Source organism: Protopterus annectens, chromosome 16.part0 (genome assembly GCF_019279795.1).
Source record: "Protopterus annectens isolate FY-2018-M chromosome 16.part0, PAN1.0, whole genome shotgun sequence".
In the NCBI taxonomy this organism is placed as follows: Eukaryota; Metazoa; Chordata; order Ceratodontiformes; family Protopteridae; genus Protopterus; species Protopterus annectens.
In genome coordinates, this window is record NC_056750.1 from 10,835,720 (window position 1) to 10,857,972 (window position 22,253).

Here is a 22,253-nt window from a genome sequence, read left to right on the forward strand (position 1 = left end):
ATGTTAAATGTTCGTTCTTACAGCAATTTCAGTCTTCTTGTCTCGATAATTTAAATTTCATTGTTTTAGCAATTCGAACTACTGATGTAGATCCCAGGAAACGCATAACACATATTTAAACTTACTGGAGACACTCACCATTCAACCCAATATCATATTCATTAGTGATCTTAACTACCCCCAGTATAAACAAAAAACTATACATGGCCTCAGATTGGCAGGCCCAGAGATTCCTAGACTTTGTTGCCAGAAACACCATGGACCAGATAGCCGATACACCCACTAGGGACATTAACATTCCAAATAAGCCTTCTCATTTAATGTCCTCTCTGGTAAGGTCAGAACCATTGAACTATCTTTTTTGAAATAAAAATAAAATCTGGGACCTCTGATAGCCCCAGAGCATTTAGGGACTATTTGAAGATAAACTTCTTATTATTAAAATGCTACAATATGAACAGAAGATGAGTGAATTTTAATGTCTGATTTAGGTTTTGGTGTCACTCTTGGCAAAATTACAAGCCCCCCTCCGCCCCTACAAACTCTGAGTTCACTACTAATTATGTGGAATTGTGTACATTAATAGATACATAGAGACAGTTGTACATATCAGGAATAAGCACAGAATAAACTCAAAAAACAAGCCACCCCAGTGAAATCTCAGCATCAACAGTGGGGTATGGCTTTACTGGCCTGAATGTAACAATAAAGACTTAAAAAGTTAAAAAGTCATGGCCTTTCAGAAGCCATGTAGCTGAAACATTTGATGTCCTTAATGGGTCATTTGCATATTTCCCATGGGCCTCCATTACAAGAGGATTAAGATATCACACTGTGAAAACTCTAGCTTATCTGAGTTTTTCTTGCAGTTTTTATTGAATGGTTTGTCTGTGTGACCTTTTTATTCTTTGATCTGGAAAGGATGAAAGTCATGACAGAAATATGAAGTGCATCACCCAGCAGGTTAGAAAACAATCTCTTATTGATAAAGAATCTTAGAGGACATATCAAGTCTACCAAAGCCAAACTTGAGGTAAAAATAGCTTCCCAGGCCAAGGATAACCATAAGGCTTTCTTTAACTCTGCCTGCAACTTCAAAGGCAGCACAGAACAATGTTCTGAACTAACTAGAAATGGAGCCACCTATACTGTGCCAGATGATACAACAGATCTACATACCAACAAATTCATTTCCATATTTACACCCTTCCCCCCATCCAGCTCTCAGGAAATACCATTGAACATAACCCCCCAACTATCACTAGGAAACAGGTCCTTGACATTCTCCTCTAGGTCACGAATGCCACATCAGTGGGCCCTGATAATATCCCAAGCTGCATCCTAAATAGCATGAAGCATGACCTATCAGGATCATTGCAGGCACTGCTTAACCACAACTTACAGACAGACTTTATGCCATGCAAATGGAAAACTGCAACTGTCACCCCTCTACAGAAGGATGGTGCATCTATTGGCCCAGGTAATTACATACCCATAAGACTGACTAGTCTCATATGCAAAGCCATGGAAAGCATTATCATGGAAATTATTAACAATAACATAGGAAACCTTCAGACACTGGATTCAACCCAGTTTAGTTTTGTCAAGGGCAGATTATGCCTACTTAACCTGGTGGACTTCTTCAAGAAGGTCACCAAAGCAATGGATAAGGGCAAAATGGTGCATATTGCCTACCTTGACCTGGCCAAGACATTTGAAACAATCCCCTACTTGGGCATTGTAGACAAATTCACAGAACTGGGTATAAACTGGTGATGGATAGCTGGTTAGCTCTCAGATAGGATCCAAAAAGTTATGATAGGGGAGTCCACCCCCACAAAGAGAATGGTCATTAGCACAGTCCCTCAGAGCTCTATGCTTGAGCCACTCCTTTTTAGCATCTACTTCTCTGAAATCAAGGCCAAAATCAAGGGCCTCTGGTGGTTGTCAAAATTTGTAGATGGTTACAAACTAGGTGCAGTCATAGAATCCCTACCCAAAACACTAATATCCTCCAAGAAGGGCTGACTCAGACAGATAACTGGTGTTAGAGCCACCATCTAAAACTCAGTGTCACCAAATGCATAATATTATCCTTTGAGAGATTGACTACCCCTGGGAACTACCTTACTGATAACACATGCCTACACATTGACTCAGTAGCTAGGGGTTTGATGATGCATATCAGCTGTAACCTGACCTTTGACTGTCACGTGTCTATGGTAGTAAGGAAATTATTCTATGTTGCACAACTTATAAACAAGGATATGGCACCTAGGTCCAAGAAAGTCAGGGTTACTACAGGGGCATAGCCAGTGTGTTTTAAGTTGTAATTTGAGTTTTTGTTTGAAGAGGTGTAGGGAAGGAAGTAATGTAAGTTCACTAGGTAGAAGGTTCCAGTTTTTGCCAACTGTGTTCGAAAAGATTGAGTCACCTGCCAAGTTGTTGGACATGTTTATGATAATTAATAGTTTATTAGAAGAGCGTAAGGTATTGAGATTTTTATACGGGATTATAAGGTTGGAGAGAATTGGAGTTTTGTTTGGATCATAGAGGATCTTATGGGCTATGGTAAGTTGGTTAAACTGAAGCTGATTCTGTAGTTCAAGCCAGCCAAGTTGTTTTAGATTGTGACAGTGATGGGTTCTGAAGGGGTTACCAGAGACAAATCGGGCAATGTTATTATAGGAGATTGCTAGTTTGAGCAAATTGCTTTTAGTTAGGTTAGTGTAGATTGGTGAGGCATAGAACAGTATGGAGATTAGAAGAGATTGGGTAATAGTAGTTCTAGTTGTAGAGGTGAGGAAGGGTCTAATCCTATATAGGGAGCCCATTCTTCTGTTAACTTCTTTTATAGTGTTGTTAATGTGAATTTCAAAGTTAAGGTTGTTATCTATTGTAATTCCAAGGAGTTTAGTGTAGGATTCTGGTGAAATGAGGATACCATTATTATAGATGACTGAGAAGTCAAGTTGTGTAGACTTGCGGGTAGGAGAGAAGAGTAAGAGTTTTTTTTTTTTTTGGGATTCAAGAGGAGACAGCGCTTTAAAAACCATGACTCTACTGTGTTAAACACCTTTTGAGTTATGGATTGTAGTTCAGAAGAAGATTTAGCTGTAAAGATGTGTGTAGAATCATCTGCATATTGTATGCAAGTAGCTTGTGGAATAGCTAAATGCAGATCATTTATAAAAATGGAGAAAAGTAGCGGGCCTAGAATTGATCCCTGGGGGACACCCAAGGTGACAGGCAGGAGGGATGATAGATTATTTTCCCAGAGCACTGCTTGCTGCCTATTGCTGAGGTAGAAAGAGAACCATTGCATAGCTAGCGAGTCAAAAGAAAGTGACTTTAGTATATTTAAAAGCAAAGGGTGGTTCACCATGTCAAAAGCTTTTGAAAGATCTAAGAAGAGAGCTGAGGAGAGAGTATTATTGTTGCGGTTTCTGTTGATAGAGTCAGTGAATGAAAGAAGGGCAGTAGTGGTGCTGTGGAATGGTCTAAAACCATGTTGGGTATTGGCTAGTAAGTTATGCTGAATTAAATGGTTCAATAGCTGGTGATGAATGCCTTTTTCCATGATTTTAGCTAATGGAGATAATAAAGCTATTGGTCGGTAGTTGGAGTAGTCGTTTGAGTTACCTCCTTTATGTAGAGGAATGATGTGAGAAATTTTCCATATGTCTGGGATGGTTGCTCCATTTATGGTTCTATTTATAAGAATTGATATGGGATAGGCTACAGCTGTAGCTGCTTTTTGCAAATATTCAGCTGGGATCTGGTCAGCAGAAGGAGTACAAGGCTTCGGTTTTTGGATGAGTTTGAGGATAAATTTGGTAGAGATGGGTTGTAATTTTAAATTGGGAATAGGGCTATTATTGGGGATAAAAAAGCTAGAGTTGTCAAAGGATAGTTGGCTGGCCAGGGATTGTATGGTCTCAATAAAGAATGAGTTAAACGTATTGGCGATTTCGCTTGGGGGTTTGAGATTAGTGTCTGTTGGACTTGGTGTACTGGAGTGCCCAGGGTTCATGAGTCTATTGATATTAGCCCAAAATTTCTGTGGATTATATTGCTGTGTTTTCTGCATTTTATAGTAGAAGTTTTTTTTATCTGAGAGTATTGCTTTTTTTGTTGAGTTTCTCAGCTGTTTAAAAATTTGTTGGTCTCCTGTAAGTTTGGTAGTTCGCCACTTATCCCAAGTTTTGTTTCTGAGTAAGATTTTTTGCCTAGTTTCTTTAGATAGCCAAGGAGCTGGTTCTGATCTAATTTGAATGGTACACTTAGGTGCATGGGGGTCTAGGATAGTTAGGAATTTAGAGTTGAAGTATTTGACAGCCTCTTCAAGTGGTAGTGTTCTTAGGGGAGACCAATTACAAGCAGTAAGTTCACTTTGGAATAGCTGTATGTTAAATTGTTTGTTGCTCCGAATTGAGCGAAATATAGTGGGTTGGGTAATATCAATTTTTTCCCTAATTATGTAGGTGAGAGAATGGTCACTTACATCGTCTGGGAGGGTCCCTACTTTATAAGTTTGTTGAAAGTTATTTATAAGAATCCAGTCTAAGATAGTCTCTTTTTTATTTGGTTTGTTAATTCTAGTGAGGGTGGTAATAGTTTGAGAGAAACCATGAAGGTTAATATGGGAACTAGGATGATCAGTATTGATGTTCTTCCAATCAATATTTAAGTCTCCTAGGATTATTGCTTCTTGAGGGAAGGATGATTTGACCCAGCAAAGTATATTCTCTAGTGTAGTGATGTTATTCCCAGGAGGTAAATAGGCACAGATAATGTTTATGGATTTGTTAGAATTGATCTGTATTTTAGAAATGAGTATTTCAGCATTATTTTCCAAAGGAGGGTTGAAGGGTGAAGAGGTGATTACTAGGCCTTCTTTGAATAGGATTGCTACTCCTCCACCCTTTCTTCTGTTGCGGTCACATCTCAGCATATTATAGCCTGGAGGTGTGATTTCATTATCATGGGTTCCAGGTTTCAACCATGTTTCAGTTAGGCAGAGGATGTCAAAGGAATATATATCCAGGAGTGCATGGAGGTGGGCCACTTTATTATTTAAGCTTCGGATATTGAGATGGGCAACTAGGAGTGTGTTGGGAAGTTTGGTAGGGGACAGTGAGGTGGTGGGATGTGGAGTTTGAGAGCTGGAGGTATAGACATTGGCTGGGCCTGGATTAGGGTGGATATCTCCATCTTTTAAGGATAGCCTTCTCAGTCTAAGTAAAGGATTTTGTGTACTACTGATTAGATATAGAACTTTCCTGGTTATTGTATAATTATATTTAATGTGGGCTAGTCTGTGGTACTTCAAATTAAGGTAGCTTGGTGTGGAAGTTATATTTATGTGCTGGTGAGGGGTATTAGGTGGTTGAATGGTTGTTTGTTTATAAGAATAGTGAAGGTGAGAACAAGTTTGATGTGTAAGTGAGGTTAAGAGATAAGATGAGGTGAGAAAAAATATGAGCCTAGAAAAGAGAAGAGCTTTGGTAGTAGTATATTTAGCTAATGTGAGTATAATGCTTGGTGAGATAATGGGAATTAAAAGAAAAATAGGTAGAACTGATAAGAAGTGAATTAAAGATATATGAGAAGGTTATGTTGCTTTAAGTCTGAGTTTGTGTTTGGTTTTGTGGGGGAAGGGTGTGTGTAGTAGGTGAGATTGATAGATCTGTTTTATTGGTTGGTGTTGGAAAGAAGGTGTGGCTATGAGGTGTAAGTCTAGGGCCCCTGGGGGTGTGTGGGAATTGGGGGTAGGGTAGGGGAGCGGAGTGAGCCTGCAGGGTGAACGGAGCGGGTAGAGACAAGAGAAGGAAAGAAGCGATAGGATAAGAATCAATCAGTGAAAGAAGCTTTTAAAGGGTAAGTAAGGTAATAGATAAGGGGAAGAGATTGGGCTCAGTGGGAGGATAGTTAGTATGAGGATAGGTGGGTGCTAGGTGTAGAGGGTTTGAGGTTAAAAAGTGGGATAATAAGTAACACAAATAGGACAGGAAGGTCCTAAATTATACTATGTGTAGAGAAAGGGATAAGATCTGGCACAAGTTGTAGTTGGAAGTAAGAACGTAAAGGTATAAAGCTGGCTAAAAAGCGAAGGTAGTATAGGAAGATTAAGAGTGAGTTAAGATATTGGCAAGACTAGGAAAACAAAGGCTAATCTGCCATGTTATGTTAGGAAATAGTGGGAAAGATAGAGGGAGGTAGAACCAGATAAGGGTGCCATCTAGTGGACAAAACCAACAGTGCAATAAAGATAGTAAGAGGGAGAGGTCTGCTGTAGGGTAAATGGTGAGACTAGAAATAAAAGAGCTTTAAAAGGATCTGAGAAGGGTGTACAGGCTAGAGGGTAGGCTGCTGACTGTCCTGTCTTAGGAGCGTCCTTTCAACTACCTACCAAAGTACCTTCTATAGTTAACTGTTAGGTTTAAGAAGACCACATACTTCCTTGCTTCTATAAACCTTTGGGATCAAGGGTGGGAGACCCTGAGATGCTTTCTTCTTTAACCCTTTGGGACCAAGGGTGGGAGACCCTGAGATATATCAGCAGGTTGCAATGGATCTCTATTCGTCAGGTGAGAGGGGTCAGTTTCCTGGGTCAGATATACACACAGAGGGTTTCTTGCTTCTATAAACCTTTGGGATCAATGATGGAAGACCCTGAGATGCTTTCTTCTTTAACCCTTTGGAACCAAGGGTGGGAGACCCTGAGATGTATCAGCAGGTTGCAATGGATCCCTATACGTCAGGCGAGAGGGGTCAGTTTCCTGGGCCAGATATACACACAGAGGGTTTCTTGCTTCTATAAACCTTTGGGATCAAGCGTGGGAGACCCTGAGATGCTTTCTTCTTTAATCCTTTGGGACCAAGGGTGGGAGACCCTGAGATGTATCAGCAGGTTGCAATGGATCCCTATTCGTCAGGCGAGAGGGGTCAGATTCCTGGGCCAGATATACACACAGAGGGTTTCTTGCTTCTATAAACCTTTGGGATCAAGGGTGGGAGACCCTGATATGCTTTCTTCTTTAACCCTTAGGGACCAAGGGTGGGAGACCCTGAGATGTATCAGCAGGTTGCAATGGATCCCTATTCGTCAGGCGAGAGGGGTCAGTTTCCTGGGCCAGATATACACACAGAGGGTTTCTTGCTTCTATAAACCTTTGGGATCAAGGGTGGGAGACCCTGAGATGCTTTCTTCTTTAATCCTTTGGGACCAAGGGTGGGAGACCCTGAGATGTATCAGCAGGTTGCAATGGATCCCTATTCGTCAGGCGAGAGGGGTCAGTTTCCTGGGCCAGATATACACACAGAGGGTTTCTTGCTTCTATAAACCTTTGGGATCAAGGGTGGGAGACCCTGAGATGCTTTCTTCTTTAATCCTTTGGGACCAAGGGTGGGAGACCCTGAGATGTATCAGCAGGTTGCAATGGACCCCTATTCGTCAGGCGAGAGGGGTCAGATTCCTGGGCCAGATATACACACAGAGGGTTTCTTGCTTCTATAAACCTTTGGGATCAAGGGTGGGAGACCCTGATATGCTTTCTTCTTTAACCCTTAGGGACCAAGGGTGGGAGACCCTGAGATGTATCAGCAGGTTGCAATGGATCCCTATTCGTCAGGCGAGAGGGGTCAGTTTCCTGGGCCAGATATACACACAGAGGGTTTCTTGCTTCTATAAACCTTTGGGATCAAGGGTGGGAGACCCTGAGATGCTTTCTTCTTTAATCCTTTGGGACCAAGGGTGGGAGACCCTGAGATGTATCAGCAGGTTGCAATGGATCCCTATTCGTCAGGCAAGAGGGGTCAGTTTCCTGGGCCAGATATGCACACAGAGGGTTTCTTGCTTCTATAAACCTTTGGGATCAAGGGTGGGAGACCCTGAGATGCTTTCTACTTTAACCCTTTCACCTCTGTTTATAACACTTCCTTGTGTATAACACTTCCTTGTTTATATACTAATCAAGATATTATTGTTTAGCTGAAATGAAAAGTTAACAGTAAAACTACTGTAACATCTAAGTATTTTTCTCATCTGAAAAGTCACGTCCAATTTTCTGTTTTTTGTCATTTTATGTACAACATAACATATTTGATTTAATTGCTATTTACTATTTTACTGTTATTTACTACCTAGTTAAGCACTATTTGTAAGCTAATTTATGGTAATCTTTAACCTTGTTATAACTGTGGTTAGTTTGGAGCTTTTCTCCCCGGGCCTCTACTGAAAATGGACATATATCCAGTTAGACTAGCCCGGTCAACAAATGTAAAATAAATAAAAAATAAAATAAAAAGAGGGACATACCTCCTAAAATAGGGACATACCTCCTAAAACAGGGACAGCCCTTCTAAAATAGGGGCATCTCTCCTAAAACAGGGACATCCCTCCTAAAATAGGGACATCCTGTGCAAGGGTAAAGCAGGCCTAAAATAGGAATGTTCCTCCAAAATAGAGGCAGTCAAGAGGTCTGTCTTTTTGTTTTCACTGATCAAAGCAGTTCACAACTACTGTTAGTGATAATCTGGCCCTTTCTTTTTAATCCCCTGACAATAAAACTTCACAACATCATTAGTGCACTCTTTCATGATTACAATATCAGCTGAACATCAAATAGGTCTCACTTGTCATAAGTAGAACCCTAAATAGCAACTTAGCATAACATCACATCAATTTATACTAGTTACAGATCAGATTCAAACCAGATAAGACCAAATCAAGGTTTTGGCATGTGAGAAGTACCTCAGTTTGCTAAAACAGAAGTGTCACATTGATAAACAAGATGTTTTTTGTCTTTAAAATGTGCAGTTCTGTAAATACATGGAGACTGTTAAGCCCCATTAGTAGGATTTGCTGAGATACAAACTACAATCCCTCTATCTGTCAGAGAGTTGGTAGGCATCTTACAAATGAAACAAATGCATCCCTAGAAAAAATGAATGCTACATTCACGACTCTCTTCCCAGCAAAGCTCCTACTGCCACGAATGCAACTTGTATAGGCTTCTGATTTTACAAGATTAGATCTGAACATTTAGGATTGGCTGAAAAGGACAACATCATCATCATAATATGAATCAGACTGACTATTTATCAATCTCAGTGATCTTCTAAAGGACTCCTTGGCATACAACTTGTTTAACTGCATGAGTGTAGATCTCTGCAGTTAAACAAGCACCTGGATGGAAGAGACATTGAGATGTATACGCCTATTCTTTAGTTTTTCCATGTAATTTTTTTTATGCTTATCCAAGCTTTTGCTGTTGAGGCAGCTTTCATATGGGACAATCTTCCCTGTGTCATAAAGGGACTACCGAAACCTTACCGATTTACTAGAAACCTAAAAGAATATGTTTATACTGAAGCAGAATGCATATGAGTTACAATTACCTAGAGTAATCCATCCCAACTCATATGCTTGTGAACTATGTCCATACTAAGAGGCACTTGCAGTTAGTCTTTCTTAGGAATTTCACAGGGTTTCTTTATAGGTGGTTGATGACTAATTGATTGGATTCTGCCTGAACAGAACTGGCCTAAATTATGTTTTTTCACAGATGGAAGGCTAGATTCTTAGGCAAAGTGGCATCACTGTTCATGAGATACTGGCATGTACTTTAACAGGGAGTTTCTTCTTTCCTAATTTGTGCAATAATTGTAACAATACATATCATTTTAGGAGGGGACGTAGGAGGTGTATGAAGCAGGCCCCTCCCTCAAACTGCTTGTTTTGCTTTTTGCAGATAAGATATAGGAGAAATGTGTTCTCAATCAGTTTTGATAAAGCAATGTTTATTTCAACAATTGTATGTCAGTATTAAAAAAGAAACAGGTGGTTTTGGATAAAGTGCTCCCAGAGAGAAATATGCAGATATATATATAGGTAGAACAATGGAAGCACTCCATGGCTGGCACAGCAAAAAGAATTTATTGAATATACGAACAAACTGGTTAGCGCTTTCACGTTCCAACAAACGTTTCTTCAGACCTCAAATAACACATACCCATAGTTCATTTTTATACACAATTGAATGCTCATTATCCTATTAACAGTTCTGATGATTATATTATTTAAAATGCAAGCAATTTCTATAGAATTAATTAAACATTTATTCTATTCACTTAAAAATGATCTAAAAACTATAAAATTTTTGTCACATATTATTAAAAACCCTAAAAATATTTATTTGCATGTAACTAAAGTAGCACCTGCAGGACTGCATGGATAAGGCAATCCCAAGCAAAACAAAGACTCTTTGTACCAAAGGCAAGCGTCCAGTCTGGTGGACCCCAGCCATAAACAAACTCTACAACAAAAGGAGGAAGCTACTACAAGATAGAGCAAAATCCTTAAAAGGTAAGACACCCTTGATCACTATAAGTAAAAAACTAAGAGCTCTCATAAAATCATCCAAAGCAAATTTCGAGAGAAAAATAGCTAAAGACTCAAAAGACAATCATAAGGCCTTCTTTAGCTATGTTAGAAACCTAGGAGGAAACTCCCAGATATGCTCTGAACTAGTTCAAAATGATGTGAAGATTACTGATCCTACAGACATTGCCAACATACTGGCTAACAGGTTCAGTGCAAACTTCTCCCCCCCCCCCAAAAGGAGAGATATCTATACCAAACGATTGCAGCACCCCAAACATCTCCAGCGCCCAAGTGAGAACTGCTCTCTCCAAAGCAAAAAACACAGCATCCATGGGACCTGATGGTGTCCCCGGCTGTGTGCTCCACGAACTCAATGAGGAATTAAACCCACAGCTAGGACAGCTGTTTAATCAAAGTCTTACCTCTGGATACGTACCCAGGGAGTGGCGCACTGCAACTGTGGTCCCACTTCACAAAGGCGGTGCCTCCACCGACCCTGGAAATTACCGGCCCATTAGCTTGACAAGCCTTATCTGCAAAGCCATGGAAAGGATCATAATGGACCTCATAAATAAAGACATAGGGAATTTGCAGACTTTGGATCCAACCCAGTTTGGCTTTGTCAAAGGCAGATCATGCCTTTTAAACTTGGTTGACTTTTTGAAACAGTCACCAAAGCCATTGATGAGGGAAAGGCAGTCCATACAGCCTACCTCGATCTGGCTAAGGCCTTCGATACAATACCCCACTCGGGTATCATTGAAAAACTCATCAGCTTAAATGTTAACCCATACATCACAAGATGGGTTGCAAACTGGCTGAGTGACAGAACCCACAGGGTCAGAGTTGCTGGCGCCATGTCAGACTCAAAGCCTGTCACAAGTGGTGTCCCACAGGGCTCAGTCCTGGGCCCACTCTTGTTTGGCATCTACTTTTCCAAGTACAAGCAAACACAGGAGGGTTATGGCTGACAAAGTTTGCAGATGACTGCAAACTGGGCCATAGTAGAAAACACATCTGACACAGATATCCTTCAGAAGGGTCTCACAGAAGCGGATAACTGGTGCCAGAGCCACGGCCTAAAGTTAAATGCCAAAAATGCATAGTCATACCCTTCGGGAAAAACAAGGTTACCCTAGCTACCAAATAGGTGGCAATCCACTGAGCACAGAAGAAGTTATCAGGGACCTGGGGACCCAGGTTGATAGTAGTCTGTCATTCGACACCCATGTAGCTAAAGTAGTTAGGAAGACCTTCTACATTGCCCACCTTATCATGAAGGGATTCTCATCTAGATCAAGGGAGGTTATAGTCTCCCTTTACTCATCACTCATCAGACCAATGATTGAGTACAATGCCCCATTCGGAATGTATCTGACCCGACACTTGCAGCAGCTGGAGAGGCCACAAAAGTTCCTCACCAAAAGGATAAAGGGTCTCAAAAATCTATCCTATGCTGCCCGACTGAAAGAACTCCAGCTCTATTCAGTCGCCACGCTTGCTCAGAGGTGACCTTTGCCTAACATACAAGGCCATGTCAAACCCAGATTTGATGAATATGCTTCACCTCAAAAAGTCTAGATCCATCAGAGCCACAAGGGCAGGAGACTTAAACCTCGACACGGCTATTAATAGGACGTGCTGGAGGGATAGATTCATCACCCAAAGACTCCCTATGCTGTTGAACAAAATCCCGGTACATGTGAGGCAGAGCACCTCGCTGGCCTTGTTCAAGAGAAATCTTGACCAATGGATGGGAGATCGCAGATATACCCCAGGGATTACCTCAGTGTCACTGCTCGACAGAGGCACAGCAAAATAATGGGTATAGTTCCCCATACTAAAGGGGTGGCGTAAGCCACAAAACGATGGGCTAGGCTTGTAAATGCCCTCGGGCAGATAGCCTAGTATGAACCTATGAACCTATGAACCTATATATTATATGAAATCTAGTTGATATAAGTATGCACGTTAATATAAATATGTAGAAATTAAAAACTATAAATATGCTTGTTAATCAATAATAACCTTTAAATATATAATGTATATGTTATATAACTTGAATATATAGTATAATGTAACTTATAAATTAATAAAGTGCTTGAGTCATAAATAGGATAATGAGCATTCAATTGTGTATAAAAATGAACTATGGGTATGTGTTATTTGAGGTCTGAAGAAACGTTTGTTGGAACGTGAAAGCGCTAACCAGTTTGTTCGTATATTCAATAAATAGTGCTTCCATTGTTCTACCTATATATAATTGCATGTCAGTAATTCATAGGGGAAGAATAGGATAGCACTGCCTTCTTAACCTTCCCCACATTTCTGCAAATCCCGACAGCATAAAACGTAAATTAATGAGTCTTTTTTCCTCGGTACAAAATTTAGTTGAACACTAAGCAATGAAAATTCCAGAAAGGTCTGGCACAGACTAATAACTGGTGCCAGAACTGGTCTAAAACTCAAAGCTCAATATGTCAAGAAATGCATATTGCATAATAATATCCTTGGGAAGACAGTGACCACTGGAAACTACTACATTGATAACAGACTCCTAAGAGTAGATCAAGTAGTTAGTGACTGGGGAACACATGTAGATAGTGATCAGAGCAAGTCCTGAAATACAAAGACCGAATACCGAAAGATCGGACTTACGTATATTAAATCCAAGATGCCATTTCTTGGAATATTCCCTTTTCTCCAAGGTATGGCAATCTTGGAGTTTATATACATATATAAGTATGGGGGTGTAAGGGCTTACCTCCCTGTAAAAATAAGTTTAAAGGAGAAAAGCGATTTTCAATATTCGTTCTTCTCCCTTATTGTCAGTCTTTTATTTTCATCTTGTTAACACTCGGCATTTAGAGTGCCAACATTTTAAAAGGAAGCCCATGAGTTACAGTAGTAAGGAAATCATTCTATGTTGCACAACGAAAACACAGGAGAAGAGAGAATCTTAAAAAATTGCTCCTCTCGTTTAAACTTATTTAACAGACTGAAAAGCAAAGCTAACACTTTCTCTAATACCCTTATGCTGTGTTCAGTTTTTTGTCTTTCAGCCAAAATTCATTGACTTCCAGGGTTCTTTGTAAAACTTCTGTCTTATTAAAATAGCCCAACCTTTTCTACCTCTCCTTGATGCACGCACATGTTTGTTAACTTGAATTCTTTTAGGTATGCAAATGTTCTTGTTTCTTACTTGTAACAATAACTGTAGTCTTATCACACTGGCATATATCTTAGTCCAAATACCATACACATTTCTAAATCCCATGGAAAGCCTGTTATTTCCACTAAGTTTCCTAATGCACTTCTGTTGAAATATGACTGTCTTCCCTTAGATCTTTACTCAAGACATTTACTAGTATATTGCTTTTGAAATGCTTTGATACACTGACCTTTAATATCAAGGTTGAAATATTTATGAATATTGTACTTTTAATATAGCTGATTTATCTTACATATGTTCCAGTTCTCTTCCCCTTTTCTGCTAGCAGTTGCATTGAATCCCGTTATAGCTTATTTCTCTATTGTTTATTTGCTTCTCAGGCAATAACTTTGTTAAATTACTTGCTATATTCTTACAAATCTATTTCTAATTTTGTTAGGATGAGTACTGCAGCTTTCTTCTTTTGATATAAATGGAAGGTTACTAAAAGGATAATTCAGTCCTGAAGGCACAGAATCATCTGTGACCTCCCTCACTTCCCTTAAGTGTTGTTATTTTGTCCTTTTTTGCTCTCTTTCTTCTATGTTTACTCCCTTACAATTAACTTCTGCTGACTGATAATACAGCATTTCCTATAAACATTTATCCCATAGTTTTTTTTCAGATAGCATCAGACTAGGATTATAGGGTATTATACCTCATATATAATTTCAGATTAGTTATATTACAGTACACTGTCTAGATTGAGTCCTATTACTATAGTAAGATCACTGACAAATTGTAGTTCAAGATATTTAATGTGAGTGTTATATAAAGCAAGCAGTGTGAACATTGTTGTCTTGTCTCAAGAACTAGTCATGTCCATACCTGGTGCATTTTCATCCCCTGTACTGAGGAATCCCAAGGGTCCTAGTCGATAGTTAAATGTGACGACGATGACATTCCCCCGGACTGCAATCTCTTCACCATCATATAGATAGTTGTTCAAAACATTGGCTCCTTGAGATCCCCCCAAGAAGAAACCTCCACCATAAATCCACACCATTACAGGTAAGTTTGTCGATACTACAAGAAAAAAATGTATATGATAATTCACTTTCATTTTGTTAAGAATCAGAAAAAGGATGAAAATAAACTTTAAGTCTAATTACACTTAGTACACAATGGCAATATACGTATAGCAAATAAAACAACTCAGCATATTTATAACAAATGTAATGGATAAAGGAAGGCTTCTTTTACTTCTAATCTTCTGGTATACAATTTTCACAGGTATTTAATAATTAAAAAAAGTCAAGCTCCAATAGCATTTCTTTTGTGGCAAAATGATTTATAAGCAATTTTTCATTTCTTACTTGACAAGGGCATATCTCACATAGAATCAACAAAACTTAAAGTTTTTACATGTCTAAGGGCTTTCTTTGAAAAAGTATGGTAAGCTATATGGGACAATTATCTGTAAGCTTCTTCCATGACTGACTGTGATGAATATGCCATCTATAAAATACTAAACATATATGTTCTGAGTGTAACTAAGGTGGTTGGGAGGGTGGCCTAATGGTTAAGGTGTTTGACTTAAAAACACAAGGTGCAGGGTTTGAGTCTCACAAGGGATTATTGGCTAGGCTTGAAATGGCTTGCAAGGGCAGTTAGCCTAGTACTAATCTATGAACTACATTGCCATTCACAACCATTACAAAAATGGGGATAATGAAGACAAGATGAGCAAAAGTGATTGACCTGGATAGTCAAACATTGAGTATAAGTAATACTAGGTATTAGTAATACCATTGTCTGGGAGCTCTGCTTCCCCTGGATCTGGGCTGAGCTGGCCTGGAGGGGGCAGGAAAGAACCAGTGCTTGGAGGGGCAATGCCTACTGAACCTCGGTGGCTGGACCTGTAAGAAGTCTTTAACTGTCTGCATAAATTTAGCTTTTTCTTCCATCTTTTTAAGACCTCTTCTGCTTTGGTGCCAAATAAGTTGCCTTTGTTCAAGGGTGCGTCCAGTATTTTGGATTTGACATGGTCTGACAAGGTCTGTTAATTAAGCCAAGCATGCCTTCTAAGGACAGAACCAGTGACTGCTGCCCTGCAAGATGCTTCTAGGGCATCAAAACCACATTGTAATGTGTGCTTAGTTACTTGACTTGCAGAATGCATTAACTCTTGTAATTCTTTATTTTCTGAACAAGCAGGAAAAGAAGATATTTTTTGTTTGAGGAGTTCCATGGTATGCTGCTGATATTTCAGCATGTGGAACTGACAATTTAATGCTCTAATAGCAAGAGTAGCAGAGGTGTATACTTTTTTACCCCATCTGTCTAAAAGTCTTTCAGTTTTTCCCGGTTAGGGGTCACCACAGCGGAACTCCGGTCCACTAATGATTGGCAGTGGATTTTTACAGTGCTGCGTTGCTAGCCCGATGCCCAACCCTCAAAGAAGGCACACCCATTCATGCTCGATCCTACCTGCATGTCTTTAACATCACTCGACCGTGGGGAGGACATGCAGACTCCACACAGAAGACGCTCCAGCCGAGAATCGAACGGGAGAGCTGTCTAATGCTCGGGAATCTCTATCTGAGGGGGTGAAATTCTTAGCTGAAGTTGCTTTGATTCCTTTAGGCCCTTGAGAAATGACCTCGGGGTCAGCAGTAGGATTTTTGAAAAGAAATTTGTGAGAGTCAGGGACTCTGTAATACCTGTCAGGTTTCCTGGGAGCAGGAGGAAGGGTGTCAGGAGTCAGACTGGATTCCATAAAAACATCATCCACAACATCCAGGACAGGAGGAATGGCCAAAGGTTTGTGCTGTGGTAGATCTAAGAATTCCCTGAGTCTCTTTTTTGACTGTGGGTAGTCCTGACATTCCCATTGGAAATGCTCCCTTAAAGTATGTAGGGTTTCCCCAAATGAAAAATCCTTGGGTGGAGAGGCAGAAGGAATGGATTCCTCTGCACCAGAATCCTCCTAAGCAGAGAGGGGTTGCATGTCTTTATATTCAGATGCATCAGAGTCATCGAACTCTTGTTCAGATAAAACTACTGGGGACAAGTCTCTTTTTCTTTCGGAAGGGGTAGCCTGGCTTCCCCTAATAAGCATAATAAGGTATTTCGCCATTTTAAGCATTTGAGACTGAGGCAAGGAAGCAGATGCCTGAGCGTGGGTCATCAGTTTTTTGGGTGTGGTTTGTACCCTGGGCCTTAGAAACTTGTTAGTCTTAGAAAGAACTGAAAACACGAAAGTCATCGTCGGTCTGTGGTGAGTATCGGTAGTGTGAAGGACTTCCTCAGAAGCCGGTACCTGCTCAGCAGCTTCGGACCCATCCAAGGTAGAGACATTCACAGGATCCTTAGTTGAAGAAGAGTTTTGCGGCATACCGGACTCCGAAAGGGTCTCGGTAGGGGCCTGCGAATCCACAGAAGCGGGCTTCAGGGGCTGCAAAAGCGCCTCACTGAGGACCAGAGAACTGTCGACTAGCTTAACGGAAGCATCATTGGCAGTTTTGGACCTGTGCAGTCTGTCTCGGTCTTTATCTCAAATGTGATGACTGCAACAGTGAATATACTTGAACATCTACATTTATGGTAAGTATACACAACTATACTTTATAAGTAATACTGGGTATTAATAATACTGGATATAAGTAATACTTGGTATTAGTAATATTGAATATTAGTAATACTGGGTGTAAGTAATTAGTAATACTGAGTATAATAATACTTTGTATTAGTAATACTGAGTATAAGTAATACCAGGTATTAGTAATATTAAATATTAGTAATACTGGGTGTAAGTAATACTAGGTAATAGAATACTGGTTATAAGGAATACTGTGTATTAGTAATACTCAGTATAAGTAATAGTGGGCATAAGTGATACTAGATATTAGTAATACCGAGTATAAGTAATAGTGGGTATTAGTAATAGTGGGTATAAGTATTACTGGATATTAGTAATACTGTGTATAAGTAATACTGGGTTAGCTTTGGACCTTCCAAACCACCACTGATCCTATCTCTCCCTTTGATGTGCCCTTCAACATCACCCCATAGGGGTCCTTCCTCTTCATGGAATGACAGCCTTTTCAGTGTGTCGGTGTATTTCAGGAGATCACTCTGTGGAAGAAGGGTTATTTACTGGATAGACATCATAAAAGATGGCCAGACCTTTTGTATTTTGTTTCTATACCTTTATCCTCCCCCAGTGGATGTCAGGTGCATTGCAGAACTAGGGCTTGTAATGGTGGGCCATATTGCAGGTGCATTCTTCCACATATCAACATCCCGGATACATTATCAGCACACCTTAGAAGTCTAGCGTTTCTGCATTTCTGTCTTTTCTGCTGAACCTACAGCCAGGTATCTGTTAAGTTGCTCTTGAGTGGATAGGCTATGCTGATTCTATTCCCTTGGACTAGAAACCCAATAGTGACCACTCACTCTCAGGCCTTCCTGGTCAGTCCATCCCATGATCAGCCATACCACCTGAACCAATTTTACAGGTGCAGCAGGCAGTACTCTACACATTTGTACCACCTAATGGGCCAGTACTGATATTATTACTGGAAATAAGTCCATTTAGTATAGCAATAGAGAACACCTGGGTCATGATGGTAGAAATGCCTAAACTCATGTCTTTGCTCAGCATGTCCAATGTAATATCAGAGAGGGGTACATGCCCTGTCTTGTCTTAATGTTTAAACATACCTTATTAAGTGAGGGAGCAGGGCAGCAATGACTCTAGATTTAAAGAATCGCAAAAAAGAAACACATCAGTACCTGATTGAAGAACCTACTAATCATTGCATTAGGTAAGAAATCCAATGAAGAGAAAAGCAAACACTGCAGGTTTGAAATAAAGTGTCCGAGCAGGTGAAGGTGAAGAAAATGTAGCTTTTATGGATTAAAAAAGGAACATATACCTCTACATCTATATAAATCCTGTAAATTGCAAAGCAGTTACAAACACAAAGGCTTAAAAGTTATTAATAAACACACAGTAGATGAAATATGGAAGTAAGCCATAAGCATATAAGTGAAAACGAAAAATAAATAGGGGCATAGAAAACTAAAATCCTGACAGTGAGAATGATGAGTGTGCCTGAAGGGTACATGGAAAGGCATTAATATTTGTAAATAGTTTATGTTAATAAAAGAAGACAGGTAGAGGAAATGCTGGGATAACATGAAGCAGTCTGGAAGAAAATCAGGCAGAAGTTTTGGGAGGAACAGCCCTGAAACAACGTCTTGCACTGAAAATGGTAAAGGCAACAGGATCAAAGAGGGCATCCAGTATAATATTAAAGGAACTAAGATATGGGATGACAGGACCCCTGGCAAGTTCGTTTAGTGTACCACTCAGTATGCAAAAAGAGTCTGACTCTCAAAATATTAAACATCAACATTCAAAAAAGCAAAACTAAATGATTATCATCTAAACTGCTTGAAAAGCAATAAACCTGAATATATGCATTCTAAAGAAAAAAATAAGCTGCCAAATTACATTGCAGGATAGAGACTCGGTCTTTGAGGACACACTCATCTGCAACCTCGCACTTTTTACATTAATATAATCTATACTATGAGTGGTAGGTGGCAATTCTAGAGTGGCTGGAATGTTTGGTTTACCTGATAATTTGAGAATGTGCAGAAGTAGAGAGATGAATATTGATGGCTCCCCTTTGCAAAAATAAAATGTGACAGATTTTTTCCAATGTTAAATATGAGATGCAATTGCCTCCCTTGTGCCTTTTGGAATGCTTACTGGAGATGGATGGGATGAAAGTAGTTGTGTGGGTACATGGGATAGGCTTGAAGAAAAGCAAAGGAGAAATATATGTAAGACCAAGTGAACCTGGAATGTAGAAATAAAAATGACATCACAAGGTAGAGCAGTGGCTGATCATTGGATGAAGAAGAATAAGCAAACTGCCAGGGCAGCAGAGTGAATATAAGAATGGAGCATTCTGGGAGTACATGGAAGAGATGTGTGGCATATTCTGTCTTGAAGGTGTATGATGGGTAACAATGCATGAATAGCTGAGGGTACTGAGGAAAGAAAGAATGAAGCATTGTGAATGACAAGTTGGTGGGTTATAAAGGAAAACAGTTTATCGAGAGTGACGCATATTTAAAAGAAGAAGTTAACAGCTGCATATGGAAGATGTGGTTAACAAAGAGAGGGCAAGGTTATCTGTAAGGAGTTATCCAGTTTTCATTTTATGTTAAATGGTTTATAGTATGATGTTACAAATACGGTAAATAATAGGCAGGCACATTTCTGAGTGGAGAATTTTAGTCTGTCTAGAAAATGTAATAATACGAGAGAAGCTTTAATAGTAAATGGCCAATGCAAAAGTAATATGTCAAATATGTGATGGGGTTAAAAAGGGAAATACTGTAAATATTTGCAATATGCTTTTCTTTATGACAAAAACAGTTTTTAAAAAACTGCTTCGCAGACTGGCATTCAAAAGTTTGATGGGGACACTTGTGAAAGTATACATTTTCTGTAACTCATATAAAATTTCTACAGCAGGAATTATACTCCCATAAGGAAGGAAATACTATGACATACTTACAAAGACAGGATGCGATGTAAAGTGCTGCACATGGGATTGAGTATTACATGATGAAAAACATGCAGTTGTTATTGGTCGGGTTACATGATAATAAAGGTAAAATATGGTTTTAAGGAACTACAATTGGTTGCATGACACAAGGGCCCTGGACTCAATTTACACAATGACATGAGGGCACACATTATGTCAAGGCTATGGGGGCACTATGTCAAGGTTATGGGGGTATATATTATACACAGAGCAACATTATCAGTGGCAAAATGGAGACAATGATAATTCTTTACAGTGCAAATTCACCCAGAATACAGCATCTAGCTTCAGAGGGTGCATCTCTGTACAGACAGATTGGGAGGAGGAAAGTATTATTTTGTTTTCACTGTTGATCACACCTCACTGTCAGTCCTGTAATTCTCAATAAGTCAGGCATTGGCAAATATCTTTTTATTTGATAGTGAGATATTAATCCCTTTAACTCTGCTATAAAGTGATTCATATAATAAGAGAATGGTTGCACATTGAAGTTTAATGTCTTTTCCTGTCACCTTCAGTTGCATATTTACTTCAAGACTTTTCATATCACTTTTTGTGTGTGTGTGTGTGTGTGTGTGTGTGTGTGTGTGTGTGTGTGTGTGTGTGTGTGTGTGTAAACTAAATATTCTATAATAAGTTGCTTATCATCTCTCCCTTTGTCAATCCACAATTTTCAGATCATGTGAAGGAACAGTTTGGGATGTTGACCATGAATTGTGATATTATATCAGGCTGATATCTGATATACCCCAATAACTGTATTATTGCACCTTTTACTTGCAGGTGGACAGTGGCCTATGAAGATTTCTTCAGTGCTTTTGAAATGGTGGATCATGATATTCAAGCGCAGAAGCTCCTCACAAAACACACAAATGCCCACACTGTGAAATGAGTTATCCCCTAGTTGAGAAATAGGATTTAGAAAATGTTGCTATAGTGACAGATAATTTGTGTAGCTCTCTAAATGGAATACCACAAGGCTTGATACTCTCTACCCCCATTTCTTCTCCTTGTATACACAAGATTTGATTCTTCATCATAATTCTAGGTTATCATACAGATGAAAACTGTTAGGCTATTTCATTTCTTGAATACAAGAGTGGATTCCATTTCAGAATAAATCATGTATAGCTATATATTTTTATATCTATATCTGCTGGTATATATGGATGGTTATAGAGGTCTTAAAGCTCACCATGAATGTTGACAAGAAGTTTTGCTTAAAATTCAGGAAATCTGAATTTAGTCTAAATGATACCACGAAAGGCTGTTTTGTGCAGGAGAGGTTTTTTGGTTGGTAATAAAACATTTATACATCCTGAAGATCACACAATCGTTGCATGTATTTTTATTGTTTTATTATTTTATTTGTTCATTTGCAGGAAACTCAACTATGGGCCTTGTAAGAGAAAGATATAGAAGGAATGAGGAACCTGCAAAGCTCCTTCTCCAAGAGACCATGTTGAATATTATATCACGGGAATGAGGAATTCTGAGGAAGTTTGGTATGTGTCTTATGGGGTATATACACAGTTTAGGGTAATCTGATTCATTTCTATAAATTAGTGTATTATGAATTTCTCATCTGAATGTTTGTGTTTAATTAGGTATTTTGGAGTTAAGACCATAAGATTCTTTTCAGTCATTCTTCAGAGACCTGTCATTGCACAAGAGAAAGACCAGCTCCTACCTGGAGCACTCTTTGTAGCGTCTACATATCCTTTGTAGTGTTTGGGTTTTCCATGGGAGCCCTGTTTTTCTCCCAGATCTAGAAGACATAGAGGTAGAGGAATGGAAATCCTCTAAATCATGTGTGATGTGCGTCTTATGATACATATGTTCTGTCCAGGATTGATACTCTATCTCACTGAATGCCTGGATAAGTTATGGCTCCCAATGTCCCTGAACAAAGCAGGAATTGAGAAATGAATAAATGAAGCTAAACCAAGCACAGATAGTGCCCATGTGTGGAATCATGCATTTCAGATCAAGTCAGATCTCCTCTGTCTTTCAAGTCTATTTCCATTCTCCCTGGTTTACCAACCTGACACTGGGCACACTTTCACAAGAAGTCAAATGGTGA

General features: G+C 39.4%; 1 protein-coding gene across 1 annotated transcript in view; it reads right to left on the bottom strand.

Moving 5' to 3' along the window:
• Window positions 1–22,253, bottom strand: part of LOC122791049 (bile salt-activated lipase-like) — a 299,760-nt gene that overhangs the window by 231,785 nt on the left and 45,722 nt on the right. The window contains exon 4 of the mRNA XM_044058827.1: window positions 14,427–14,624. Coding sequence (XP_043914762.1) covers window positions 14,427–14,624 — 198 coding nt within the window. The remainder of the gene's footprint in view (window positions 1–14,426; window positions 14,625–22,253) is intronic.